The sequence below is a fragment of the Molothrus ater genome, chromosome 14 (assembly GCF_012460135.2).
Source record: "Molothrus ater isolate BHLD 08-10-18 breed brown headed cowbird chromosome 14, BPBGC_Mater_1.1, whole genome shotgun sequence".
NCBI lineage: Eukaryota > Metazoa > Chordata > Aves > Passeriformes > Icteridae > Molothrus > Molothrus ater.
The window spans coordinates 19,445,086-19,459,463 of record NC_050491.2 but is presented as its reverse complement, the minus strand read 5'-3'; the positions used below and the strand labels follow the sequence as shown (position 1 = coordinate 19,459,463).

Genomic DNA, 14,378 nt, shown 5'->3' with positions numbered 1-14,378 from the left:
CTGCTCTGCCTTACAGAGCCAGCCTCGCCCAGGACAGCACGGAGCACCTGCATGGTCCCCAGCCAAAGGCTCTCTGAGCTTGGGTGGTTGGTGACACATTGCCACTGCTGAGGTCTGTGCAGTAACTCGGATGGGCTGTGCAGCTGAGCAAGGGACAAAGGAAAACCTTCATTTTTAATAAAGAACTACATCTCCTGATTTCAAATGAGGACAGGCTGAAGAACCAAGTCTGATGCTTTCTCAGGAGAGTCATGGGATGCAAAAGTAGCCAGACAAAGGCCTTTCTCCATACAAGGAACACTTTGAAGATCTCAGAGTCCTTTAAAGACGAGATGAGAAAAGAATATCAGGGTGACTCATTTGGTCTAAATGTCCTACTTCAGCTATGCTAAGTGCCAGATACAGTCTCCATAGTGAATATTTACTTTGAGATTAGAACAAAATAGCAAAAGGCACAGATAAAAGACTTCTCTCAAAGGGTACACAGGTAAGGTAAGGTAAGGGACAGCATTTCTCTTTTGGGTTGCCGTGACCTGTTCAGGGGTAAGGCCAGGTCCAGTTTGAGAATGAATAATCATTATCTTGAAATAAAAATTCTACAACTGCTCCTAATGCCATTACTTACACTATTTTGATGCAACAGACAACAAATTTGGCTAACAATGCACTACTCACAGCTGCACCTTTGAATTCTACCACCGGGAAAACCCAGTTCAATAACCCATTCCATTATTAGCTACCTTTATTATTGACATTTCATCTTCATTTCCTCCAGCCACGTGATTCTTAGCTGTGAGTCTGGCAAACAGAGCAAGGTCTGCAGGCTCTTTCCTGGGCTGAGATGTTGTGTGCACACAGAGAGGGATCTCCCCAGATCCTCCCAAAGGTAACAGTTCAGTACCTAGAGCTCAGGAGATTCAGCAGGCAGTGCTGCTCCTACTCCTCCTGCTGAGATGTCCAAGTGATGATGATGATGATGATCCTTCTCCTCCCTCTTTATAAGGGGAAACATTACATTTCTCTGCTGCTCAGGACTCCTCTGATGACTTGCATGTTCAATCACGAACCACTGTGGCAATCAGGGCCACATTACTGCTTAGGGAGTAAGAAAAGAAATCAAACTGAACCATATGAGGGGGCTCTGATCTCATTCGCAGACAAGTAAGTATTGAGTAAATCTTGGATTTGGGTGGAATTCCTCTGGATTTGCACTGGCTGAGCCCAAACCTGAGTCAGGCCCAGCCTGTGTTCAGGTAAGCTCATTAAACACCTCCCAACCCCTGGGACTCTGCTGGGAGCACTCGTGGTTAAGGTTAATCTCGTGCTTAGAGGCTTGGAGGATGAGGGCAGGAGGGCTCAGCCAGGGACAGGACTGAGCTCCTGCAGCAGGAATCACCCCTGCCTCCCAGCCCTGCAGCAGGAGCTGCCAGGTCACCCCTCCAGCCAGAGAGGTTTCTCTTGGGGGAAAAGCACAGTGTGCTTTCATACTATATACTTTTATATTATACTGGTGGCAGCTCAGACCTCTGCCCTTTGGTCTCTGTCCCTCCCTTCAGATCATCCTTCACTGCAGATATGGTCCCACAGCTGCAGCAATTCCCCATGCACCCAGACAGGCAGGGTTTAAGGCTTTACTTTCATTTAGCACTGGAGAAGGCTTAGGCACTGCTCAGCTGCTTGCTGCCAGAGCCTGGGGACGAGGTGAGCTGGGAGCTCCACACTCCCCACAGCAGCGCCTGAGAGGGGCAGGAAGGAGCAGAACCAAGAAAGGGGTTTTGCTGAGGGAAAGGGAATGAGGAAGGCACAGAGGGCTGCAGGGCCCAGCAGCAGCCAGCAGCAGCAGCCTGCCCTCCCTGGGAGGGGCAGCTCCGGGACAGCAGGAAAGGGTTAATGGCAAGGGCAGACACCAGGTCTGCTTTCCCCTGCTCTGCAGTGAGGAACGGGAACAGCACCTGTGAAACGTGCTAGGGCAGCAGCACAGGGCCACCCCTGCACGGAGCAGCAGAACGGGGCTCCAGGTGTGAGCAGCAGAAAAGGGCTCCAGGTGTGAGCAGCACAACGGGGCTCCAGGTGTGAGCAGCAGGAAGGGGCTCCAGGTGTGAGCAGCACAACAGGGCTCCAGGTGTGAGCAGCAGAACGGGGCTCCAGGTGTGAGCAGCAGAACAGGGCTCCAGGTGTGAGCAGCAGGAAAGGGCTCCAGGTGTGAGCAGCAGAACAGGGCTCCAGGTGTGAGCAGCAGAACGGGGCTCCAGGTGTGAGCAGCAGGAAAGGGCTCCAGGTGTGAGCAGCAGAACAGGGCTCCAGGTGGGAGCAGCAGAACGGGGCTGGGGGGAACCTGGGGCTCAGGGAGCCAAGCACAGATGCTGAACCTGTTCACTGGGGCTGAACCTGCTCACTGCTGTCCCACTGCCATGGGGCCTCTCTCCATGTCCTGGACACTGTGCCTGTTCCTGGCTCATCTTTTTGATTCCTCACTGGAACACAAAGTCATTTTTAGTTCTGAACAATATGCAAAGTTCAAAAACCTCTCACAATTCTCTTATTCCAAATGCAGTTCTCCTCACCCTTCTTTCCTTTTCTCCTCTAAAATGCAGAAAGATGCATCACCATAATGAAGTGAGGGAGCAGGGCTAATAGGGCTGATTGGTCTAGAAGAGGAGGATGCAATTAGAGTGCCAAGTGACAGTGCTCTCAGTGGTGACACGAGGCTCAGAGCACCCAAGGGACATTCTGTATTCCATTTCTGCTGCTGACACAAGTGCCAGTGCGCAGGGAGCAGGGGAAGGGGCAGCCCCCACACCATGTGCTGCAACATCTCCCTGTGCCTCACCCCAGCACTGCCTCTGCCCCCCACTCCACTGCCAGGGATGGAGAGAACAAGCCACTGTCAAGGGCAGCCACAGAGCTGCTTGTTTCACATTAGCATCCTTAACATTTTCTATCTAATCAGATTTCCTGTTGGTTGAGGAAAGCTGCCTTCCTCCTTACCAGCTGCTATCCCAGATTGCCCTCTCCCCATCCCCAATACGTATTTTGCCATGCTTGTCTGCTTTTCTGTGTAAAAAGGTTATGTATGCCTGGAGGGAGACTAAATGTTACCAAAAAAAAAAAAAAATAGAAAAAGGCAAAAAAAAATCCCACATGAAAACAGAACTATGGGCGAGTGTCCAAGACTCTTGACTATGTGACTGTGACTAACCAATGGCTGTTTTTAAAAAACATGTCTCATTTTATTCCCTTCCCTGGATGTAATAATACAACTCAAATTAGTTTTCCAGGAGCTGACTCCTTTTTATGTAACCATGTTTTGTACAGATAGCAGCAGCAGCTTATGTTTAAACTATTTAAGAGAACAAATAGCTGCAAAATGTACTTCAGATGGCCCTTCTCCTGCTAGCAGTGTATTCCTGGCTTGAGGGAAGCTACAAAAACATTCTGTATTTTGCTGCTGCTGCGTGGATGCAGTTGTAACAATGGCCAATGAGCAGCACCCAGGTGAAGGTGTCAGCTCTGCTTGTTTTACTGGCTTGCACTGCAAACTGTGGTGTGACTTTGAGAACACAAAGCTGGGCAGGTGCAGAACAAAGCAGCAGCTCAGCTCTCGCCCCATCCCAGGTTTCCCAGGGCAGCCCCAGCTGAGCTGCAGCCCAGGCTGGAGCATCCCCAGCTGCCAGGGGGCTCAGGGGGGAACCTCCACACCTGGGGAGCTCTCATGGCTGGGATCCCCACCTCTCCTCCTTCCCCCCACTCCTACCACTGCCTGCAGTCACTGGCCAAGCACCTTCTCTGTGTCCTCCAGGCTGGTACCCAAGCACTGCCCTGGAGCTGCTTCCTGAGGTGCACCTGGGGCATGTGCCAAAAGAACAGAGATGATGCTGCAGGCAGGCAAGCAGGTGTGGGGAAAAGAACAGGAAACCAAGGCAGGTTAGGAAACACAGATCTCATTTTCTCATTCCCGCTTCTGCTTTTAGAAACAGGCCCAAGAGATGAGAATTGATGGACCACCAGGCTCGGACACCAGTGGGATGTGGCATTTAAGTCTCTCAGCAAACAGCAGAACTCCCCAAACACCCCTACCAAGAGCCTGGAAAATCTTTTTCCTGGTGTCATCCTTCCAGCCTAGGGAGTCCAAATCCTGAAGTGATAAATGAGGCTCCCCAAGCACTCCCCCTGTATGAAAGTGGTTAAAAGGTGCAGAGAAATCCATCATCTAAACAAGAGAGTTGCACAGTTAGAAACATGCAGCCTTTACTCTGTGTTCCCATGCCATTATTCAGCAGATTAAAAAGGCATTTTTGTACTCTATGTGGCGTCTTCCAAGTCTGCAATTTTCCATAAACATCCATTATGACATTTCACTTGGAGAACTTTGCTAACAGCTTCCTAGTTGTCACACTTTGCAGTACCTTGAAAATTTGTGTCACAGTAACAAGTTTAAACATTCCTTTTCCTTTATCCTTACAGCACAACTGAGCTGTTAACTGCTGGGCTCACACTGGAAGGGATTTCTGCTAGGATTTGTTTCAGCCACTCCATTAACTTCCATGGACTGGCAGGGTTTGCATGGAAAGCACAGTTCAGATAACTCACTATCAGCATTTTTCAAGCTCCATGCCAGCAAACCACTGAGGATGGCACACATCAGTCTTTCGGTGGGTCTGGTACCACTTTCCAGGCAATTCACAGATTCTGAAGATAAATGCAGCCCAGGCAACCTGAGCTACAAGAGAGGCTAAAAGGATTCCTGGTCAGATGTTCTCCCTCCATGCTGGAGACAACATCTGTCAGAGAAACACACAGCAATCACAACCAGCAAAGGCTGCCACCCCTCTGAACTCCACCCCTCAGGTGGCCACAGCTCAGCCACTGTGCCCATGGCTTCTTGTGCCTGTCTGGGAATGCCACACTCCTGGAGGGGAGGAGGGACACAAGGAACAGACATTGATCCTTGGGCACAGCAATAGACGATGCAAGCCTTGTTTTCCTGGGAATGAACGAGCACCGCGTGCCATGGAGGAGGGGTAACACAGCTGCTGCTGGAGCCAGACACTGCAGCTTCATGGAGAAGCCAAGAACAGCAACTCTGGGCCTCCAGGAACACCACGGCCACACTGATGCTCCCAGGTCTTCCCCCAGAGCCTGCACTGGGCCAGCCCTTGCCACAGGTCTCAAATTCCCCAACACTGAACCAAACCATGTCCCCCGGAGACTCTGCAGAGAAAAGGCCCAGCACTGCTCTGCTTTCCTTGCTCCTCCTGGGCAGCTCTGGGGTGGGAACTGGTGATTTATTCACTGCAAGGATCAGCCCAGGCAGGAGCCAGTCTTCTGCAGCAATCCAGCTCCCAGCGTGGGCTGCACTGGAATAAGCACGAGCTTCTCTGGAGCTCCACACCAGCACACGGAGCATTCACACACAGCACCAGTCAGGGATGGCAGCTGTGGGGCCCAGCTCTCTTTCATGCTCCTGGCCATGAATCTTCCTGCTCACCACGTGCTGAGCACCCGTGGCAGCTCAGGTGCCATCATCTTCCCAGAGGAGCTTGTCAGGAACAGTTCTGGGCTCCGAATTCACTCACAAACACAAAGCCTGACAGATGACACGGAATCCATGATGCCTGCTAAGCCAGGAGAGTGTCACAGCAGTCACCTTCATCTTGACTGAGTAATGAATCACAGCTTCTGTCAAGGCAGCCCAGGACTGAGAGGACAGCTGGGCCTTCTTCAAACTCCGACTTTACCATTCAGTCACATCATCACTGGAACAAGAAACCTCTCCCCAAACCTTAAACCACAATGTGTATCAGAGCTAATATTTCTGGTGAGATGATAAATGATATTTTAATAAAATACTTTTATTTTAAAAGACACAAATCTCCCAGATGTGGTACAAAGAACATTCATGCAAAATTTGGAGAATGTAACAGAAGAAAGCAATCAACTGAAATATTTTGGGCTAATAGTGACAGCTCAGGAACTGATGCCCATCATTACAGAGAGAATAATGCAAATGATTTGTGATAAGAACTCCAACCTGCTCACTCTGCTGTTCCTGTAGACTCGATTGTGGCAAAATCCAGCCCTGAATATTTCATCTTAAAACACCTCTACCAGCAGTAGCATTATTTGTCTTGGCAGATACCAGAGCTTATGCAAAAAGTACAAGGCTTACCACGTGGAATATGAAGCAGTAATGAAAAACACATATGGAACAATAAGAGAAAGTATTAAAAATAAAATTTAAAATAGCTTAATCTTATGCACACTAGATGAACAAGATATACCTCATTGGCAATTTCATATCAGTAAACACAGCATGAGGAGAGACCATACCTTTGCTTCATCTGAAAAGGAAAACAATCTACTTTTTTTTTTTTCTGCTCTGCATGCATTTCATTTCCCAAAATGCAACCAGGCGTGCATTACACACAAAGTTCATCCTGCTTCACCCAGAACAGCTGCCATGAGCATTCTCTAGCACTATGCAGAAGCCTTATGGAGTGCAAGGTGCTGGGGACAAGCCGAGTCTGATCTGAGTGCCAGGCTTAGAGCAGAGTGCAGCCCCAGGAGTTACTGCAAAGAACCTGGGAACCGATGCCTTTGAGGAGCAAGCAGCTTCAGGCAGCCAAAAGAAAGGGCAGTGTGTAATGATGGGAGCTGAAACAAACAGAGTTTACTGGAGAGAAAGCAGCGTGGCCTCTGTCCCAGAGGGCTCCCGTGGGGGCTCAGGCTGCAGTGTCCTGTGGGGCATCAGACAGGCAAGCAAGGGACAGTGCACGGCTCCCCCCACACAGCCTGGCACACACAGCACACCCGGGACACACAGGGAGAGGGAACCCAACAAACAGAACATGGACCCAAAGTGCACAAACCTTCCGGCTCTGTGTTCTCTTTGAGGTGCACTTGCTTCAGTGGGCAGCAGAAGATTTCGTGACACTTAGCACGAAAAGGGGACTCTTTTTTCTTTAATTCCGCAGATTGGATGGAATCTTGCCGTAACATAATGTACTCCTGAGTGCCAGGGGGAGCGTCATCCATAACTGTGTCACCACACAACAAAATAACTCAGGTTAGAGCCCCAGGAAAGCGACCCCGAGAAGCAAATCAACTACAGAACGTCAGGGTGGGGAAAGACAGAGGGCAAGGAAGGTTCACAGGAAGGAAAACAAACTTTACAGTGTAAAGTATCTTAGTCATGGTGGGAAAATACGTTTACTTTTATAAACAATGCTTCTCATAAACCTCCACACTTCATCCCGTTTCATGCAGCTTTGATAACCAGCAGAACAACACCCGCTCTGAGCAGCAGCACAGCTCCTCCTGCGTCTGCTTCATCCTCCCCTAGCACCCCTACCCATTCTGCATGCACACTGGGGGAAAAGCAAAGCAAACTCTGTGCTTTCCTGGCCTGGCCACACGCAGGGTCTGCACTACCTGCAGGAAACTGCTTCCCAAAGCACCAAGGACAGGCCTTTATCAGGAAATGGAATTACACCCCATCCCTCAGAGCAGGGATAATCCAGTGACATTTTCAACAGACACAAGTGTAGATGTACAGAGAGAAAGCACATTAATCCTTCTGATGGTTTTCTTGTAAAACAGCAAGTAGTTTTTAAAGCTGATCTTATAAATCAATACTGCCATTAATAATGCAGCCTGAAATGTTTCTGAATGGGGTCAGACTATTAAATGGCAAAAAGATAAAATATATAGCATAAAGAAAGTTCCAGCTACCTCGAAGTATTACATTACCAGAATGAATTGAAACACTTTTCCACTATCTAAAAAAATGAAGCCTTAATAACAGAGATAGTGAGATTCCTCAGCTCACAGCTTTAGGCACAGATAATCTTCCGTGAACAAAAATTAGCTCCTTTTTCACAAGACAGCCTCCAATCACCAATTGTTATTTATAGTGTAACACAGAGATATAAAATCATACCCAAAACCAAACCTGGATTCCCCAACCCTACGTGAAAAAAACCAAAAATTAAAAAAAAAAAAATCCAAGAATTTCAGTAATGAGCAAAGTAACTACTGACAGGCTAGTCTAAAACATGCACTAGGTAAGTTTATTTGGTTCTCAAACTGATGGCCATTAATTCTAACAATGAACTGCTTCCTAAATATCTGCCAACACATGGACATCTTAAATACCATCAGATTCAAACACAGACCCCCGTCAAACAACTACCCCATTGCATTCTCATGCACTTGATTTCTACCCTGGTAGGAGTCGTATCTGGGTGATAAATTCAAGCTGACAATTGTTCTGCTCACAGTGGGCAGTCACCTTCTCTCAATACCTCATTAATCCAGCAGAGAAACCTTGCACCTTGGCTGCTGTTGCCTCATTAGACTACACCCAGCAGCAGTAATACACTCTAATAATCCACACAAAGTGCCATTAAAAGGGATGCACGATCAAGGAGGAAAGCACAAGTGGTTCAAAAGGGAGCAGCAGGTCAGAGAAGCACGAGGTGTGGCTGCCATTTGATCACCTCAGCAGTGCCAGCTTTGCTCTGGAAGGGTGGGCTGTGCTCGGGGTGCACACTGAGAGCCCCTCGGGCAGCTGCTGGCAGTAAGCACCACGAGCCAACACCCACAGGTCCTGAAGGGTCAGCCCTCAGAAATGTCTTGGTTTCTGTGAGCTCAGAGCCTGCAGGATCTGCAAAGCAGCCCCGAGGGTGGATCCCACCTGCCGGGATTTGGCAAACAGCTGCCTGACACCATTGTGCAGGGCCTGGGCCAGCTCAGGCAGGCTGAGGGGCAAAAAGGCACAACCTGTCCCTCACCAGAACCCTGCACAGCCCATCAGCCCTGCAGACAGATTCACTGGGGTGGGAACAGGGCCCATGCCTTCAGCAAGGGACCCACACCCCAAAGCCAACAAAGGCACAGATTCACTGGGATGGGAACAGGGCCCACCAGGGCCCACACCCCAAAGCCAACAAAGGCACAGATTCACTGGGATGGGAACAGGGCCCACCAGGGCCCACATCCCAAAGCCAACAAAGGCACAGATTCACTGGGATGGGAACACTCCCCTCCAGGACCCACACCCCAAAGCCAACAAAGGCACAGATTCACTGGGATGGGAACACTCCCCATCAGGGCCCACACCCCAAAGCCAGCAAAGGCACAGATCCACTGGGATGGGAACACTCCCCTCCAGGGCCCGTGCCTTCACAGATTCACTGGGATGGGAATGCTCCCCTGCAGCACCCACACCTTCAGCAAGGGACCAACACCCCATCCTCATGGCAGAACACACTGGTGCTCTATGTTCCCATCTTCCCATGAATAAAACAGAGATAAGGCTACATATGCCATGGACACAGGTCATTTACATACTGCTCACTCACTTGTATATTCTTGTATATTCTCACTCACTTGTATATTCTCAGATGAAAGTGATAAATAACCACTACATGGCTTTAAGGAAATGAACCCTTTTTTCTTCCCCTACAATTTGATGGAGACCAAACCCACAGCAGCTGAGAGGAATTTGCTTAGCAGTGAATATAAAATAACTGCAGTAACTATTATGTTTCCTAATCAAAACATTCAGCTTGCTAAATATCACCCTGTAGCATTTTCTTTAGCAAATAAAATAATAATAATTACATTAATAAGAACTTGCTGTCAACAAGCCACTAGGAAAAGAATTTCTTCTTCCTGTAAGCTTCACCAAGAGAAAGCAATCTTTAGGATGGCTGCTGGCACCAGGATGTTTTTCAAGATAAATTCAAACATGTTTACTTTATATAAACACACCAGCTAAAGAGTCTGCTGGTTTGTGTCTTTCTTTTATATCCAAGTGCATTTCAGTCCCATCCAGAATTGCCAGAAACCATAACATCAGCCCTGTCCATAGGCCTTGGCTCGGGTTCCAACTGCATCATCTTTGATGTAATTCAGACTTTAATAAAGCTGTAAGGAAATATCTTTCCCCCTGGTTTTAGAGAGAGAGGCTTCTGCTCTGCTAGCTACAGGCTGCAGCAACCATAGAGTAAATAAAATCCAGGCACAACAAATCCTCCTGCTCCTGGTGGACTATTGTTCCTGCATGTATGGCACAACCTAAACAAAAACCTTGTACTTCCATGGATCCATTCACTGCTGCTTGAACCTTTCAGGTCATTACCTGAAACATGAGTTTTCCTCAGTTCCCTAACTTTTCACAGTGGTTAGTTTTGGATGTTGTGAGTCCCAGGACGCTTACACTCGCAAAAAATTCATTTTTCTGGCAGGACAGAAGTTGTGTCTGTACCCACAAGGTCCTCAAGCCACAGAGAGCACCAGAACACCTCTGAAGAAATCCCTTCTCTTTGGCACAGGGCAGGATAAAACATTCCCCCAGTGCAGCTTTGTGGAATAATGAGAGCAGCAGCCAGTGCCCCCCCAGTGTCACCTCTACACTGTCACCCCCCCCCAGTGTCACCTCCCAATGTCACCTCCCAGTGTCACTGTCACTCCCCCAGTGTCACCCCTCAGTATCACTGTCACTTCCCCAGTGTCACTGTCACTCCCCCAATGTCACCTCCCCAGTGTCACTGTCACTCCCCCAATGTCACCCCTCAGTATCACTGTCACTTCCCCAGTGTCACTGTCACTCCCCCAATGTCACCTCCCCAGTGTCACTGTCATTCCCCCAGTGCCACCCCCAGGACACAGAGCAGCCACGCTCCCCCAGCACCTCCCTCCTGCTCTGCCCCCTGACCCCCATCAGGGAAATACATAAAGGTCACAGCTGAGGTGACCCAGGCCCTTTGGAGCCATCAGGAATTATTCTTTTTTTTTCTTTTAGGGAAAACCTTAGGCTAGCAAGTTGCTTTCAGCTCCTTACAGGAACAAGTCTAAAAAAAACCCCTCTAAAATAACTTGCTTCAAGTGACGGCCTGTAGGACAGGGAAGGGGGAGCAAAGTGGGGTATTTAGTTGTAAGAACATTTTTGAGACAGTTGATGAAAATCTCTCAGGTCTTTGGGCAGTAAAAGTTCTCTTTTCATCACTGCTTTGCTTCCCTCCTAATTTCTCCCAGTTGAAGGTGTGATTTTTTTTTTTTGTCAGCCACCTGCACAACATAATAAACTCAGAGCACAACAATACTTGCAAGCTAATTGAAAAAAATTTCTATTCTGGGCTTTTAAAACACTCAGAACTTCTTAATGACAACACAGTCTATCCAAACCGTTTCACATTAAGCTTTGCCAAATCTTGATGAAGTATTCTTACCAAACAGCCTTTCTGGCACTTCTGCATCACCCAGAAATCTTATTTTCAGCTTGCAGCTGTGTGCTCCCAACTTTGAAGTCTGGTTGACTCTGACTTGCAGTTTTCACAATGAACACAGATATTACAGGAAGCACAAGCAGCCAATTCTCTAATTTTTATTCACAGCAAGCCATTTCTGGAGTCCCTCATTTTGCACCACCCCTTCCTCCCCAGCACACCCCCAAACCCAGGCACCACACCAGCTTATTTCACACTGAAAGGAACAAACCAGCAAAAATACCTTGTGAAAGACACAACTTCCTTTGGGTGAGTTTTCAGAATTAAAAGCAGGCTCAGAGTGAGCTCCCATTGGATCTGGAAGCTGCTGTGGATGGGGCTGTGACAGTGAGGGCTGCCAGGGACAGCCCAGCTCCTTCCCTCTCACAGGGAACAGCTCCTGCTCTTTGTTCTCAAACCAGTTCCATGAATTTCCTCCATGGCAGCCACTTCCTGAGCTGCTATTAAAGGACAGCTTTATGGCATGCATGAATAGAGCACAATTTTGAGATGGGCAGTGACTCTCCAAGGGCTCCGACACCTGGGGAAGCAGACCCCTTGCCCAGCAGAGGGCTTTTGGTACTTGAAGCAGTGAGTTCTCACAGTGCTGATCTCAATCAGGCTGCAGCCAGTCATTAGAGGCTTTAGGGATTCAGAGGACACGGCTGTGAGAGCCCTTCTGTGTCTGCTGGGAAGGGAGGGTAACCTCCTTCTTATGGCACAAATGCCACAGGAACATTTACAATTCACCACTGATGTCTAAGGAAAGCTCCCTGTGGTAAGGGCAGGGCCCAGTGATTTATTTTCTGATTTGAAACTACTTTCCATTGTGAAATATCTTTCTATTTTAAATAAGTGACTGCCTTGTGATCAAAACCGAAAGCTGACAGCTCTTTGTACCATGTTTCCTCCAACATATGTAGAAATTTCTTAACCTTTTGATCTGCTGAAAAATTCTGAAAGATGCTCTCTTTGGGTCACACATAGAATAACTTTTTTCAGATCTTCCAAAAATATTTGCACGGAACACTCCCCCTTGACCTAAAAGAGTAATTGGATTAACTGCTAGCAGTAATAGGCTGTTATCCCCTGGAAAGACTACCCAGATAAGGCTGCATTTAGATCCTCGTGGATAATAAAGACAAAGGCATACGACATCAAACGTTTGTTGATAAATGCTGGAACATTTATCAATGAGGAACAGCCCCAGTTTACTGAGGAACAGCCCCAGGGTGCAGAGCCAGCACCTTTCCCTTCCCAGGCATCAGGAGCTGTGGGTTTGCCATGCCACACGTGCCCACTCTCACCTGAGCTCTGCAGCCAGCTCACTGCTGTGCTGTGCTTGCCCCTGAATGAAGGAATGAATAAATGAAGGAATGAATGACTGAAGGAATGGATAATGAATGAATGAAGGAGGGAACGAATGCATGAACATTTCTCGTCGGGCAGTTCCGAGTGCTCTCCTCTTTTCCCATCTGCTGAACCAGTGCAAGCTGGCTGCTTTGCAAGCACACAGCAGACAGACAGGAACACCCAGGGTGCCACTCTGTGTGGTTGGGAAGCAGCAGGCACTGGGAGCACTGGGAGCACTGGGAGCACTGGGAGCACACCAGGGCAGGACTGGGGACACTGCTTGGCACCAGGGACTGGCTCCAGGGAGGGCACTGGACAGCAGGACCTGCCTGGCCAGCTGCAGAAGATGAACCACCCAAACTGCACAGCCACCAAGGATCTGCCCTTAGGATGAAGCTGTGGCTGCCAGCCCAGCTGCTGGAGCAGACATTTCTCCTTCTGCTCCACCAACACAGGACAGGTGCACCACGGAACACAGGAGGAAAGGGACAGCAACTCCAGATGGAAATATGAGCCTCACCCACCCCTGTCTCCCGTAAACCCCACTCTGACCAGCTCACAGGGAATTCAAAAAGCACTGTGACAATTTGTGCCACAGTGCACTCACGTTCTTCACTGACAAAGTCTGGGAGAAAAGCAAGGAGCTGTTTCTAAGAGAACATCCTGGAAGCGTGGTGAAAATCAGGCATGCAGGGGAGAAGGTGCCAGGAGACCTGCTAGAAAGGTCCAGGATGAGTGGGAAGCCTGCAGATTTTGAGAGCTTTGCACAGCTTTAGTTTGCTGCTTATGAAATATTAGAAAACCCTTGCGTATCGTAACTTTAATGAGAATTTAATTATTAATGTAGCCTTATTTGGAGCTAGGAGAATAGTTTCAGATTATAAGGGAAACAGAGAGAAGTGCCTTTTTTCTTCCTATTTATGGAGCATTATTGTCAACAGCTGGGCTACAAAAAGAGACAAACTTCCCTAGTGCTGGGAAGGAAAAAAACCCGTAACAACAAAAACACAAAGAAAGAACTGAAAAAGATCAGAATCCTCCAGGAAAAGCAGCCTGAAAATGGGAACAAAATCATCAAAGAATAGACTGCATCCCTCCTGGAAGTCTGGAAGGATGAGTGCTGCCTCTGGGAGCAGGAGATGAGCAGCAGCTCAGAGGCTGGCGCTGGAGCTGCAGCTCCTGGGCATCTCTCTTGGAAGAAGCAGACAAGAACAGAAGCACCATTCATAAAAGGACAGGTGACACCTCCCAATTATTTGCCCCATTTACTGAGTATTAACAAAAAGAAGGATGAAGAAATCGAGTGTTTTAAAATTCACACTCATTACAGAAAGAGCTGTGCAGAGAAATGGCTTCAGAGGAAATTTTTCAAAGCGAAGCACAGAAAACTCATCAGCAGAAGCCAAAAGCCTGGGTGTGCCATGGAGAGGTGCAGAGAGTGCTCTCACAGCCCTGGGAAGCAGCAGAACCCTGGACCCTGCTGTGCCCCTGCACCCCACCCAAAGGGACAAAGAGCTCTGACCAGAGCTATGCACACAGATCCTGAACAGCAGAGAAATCCTCTCAGAAAAAAATGTATCATTTAACCCGAAATTAACATTACTCTTCATTTTGAGGTTGGAAATTATTTTAACAGGTTAAAGATTAGGCTTATGCAGATAGGGTCCCTACATACAAATATCCATGTACACAAACCAGTTCAGTTGTAAAACAGTCAGATGAAATGCTGCAATATTTTCTCACATTGATTTCTTA

At 48.2% G+C, this 14,378-nt stretch overlaps 1 protein-coding gene across 2 annotated transcripts in view; it reads right to left on the bottom strand.

Moving 5' to 3' along the window:
* The window catches only part of FGF13 (fibroblast growth factor 13), a 198,275-nt gene that overhangs the window by 76,086 nt on the left and 107,811 nt on the right, over window positions 1-14,378 (bottom strand). The window contains exon 2 of one of the 2 annotated variants that reach the window (XM_036402127.2): window positions 6,870-7,037. The exons of the other annotated variant lie outside the window; for it this stretch is intronic. Within the exon in view, the coding sequence (XP_036258020.1) occupies window positions 6,870-7,037 (168 nt within the window). The remainder of the gene's footprint in view (window positions 1-6,869; window positions 7,038-14,378) is intronic. 2 annotated transcript variants of the gene reach the window in all.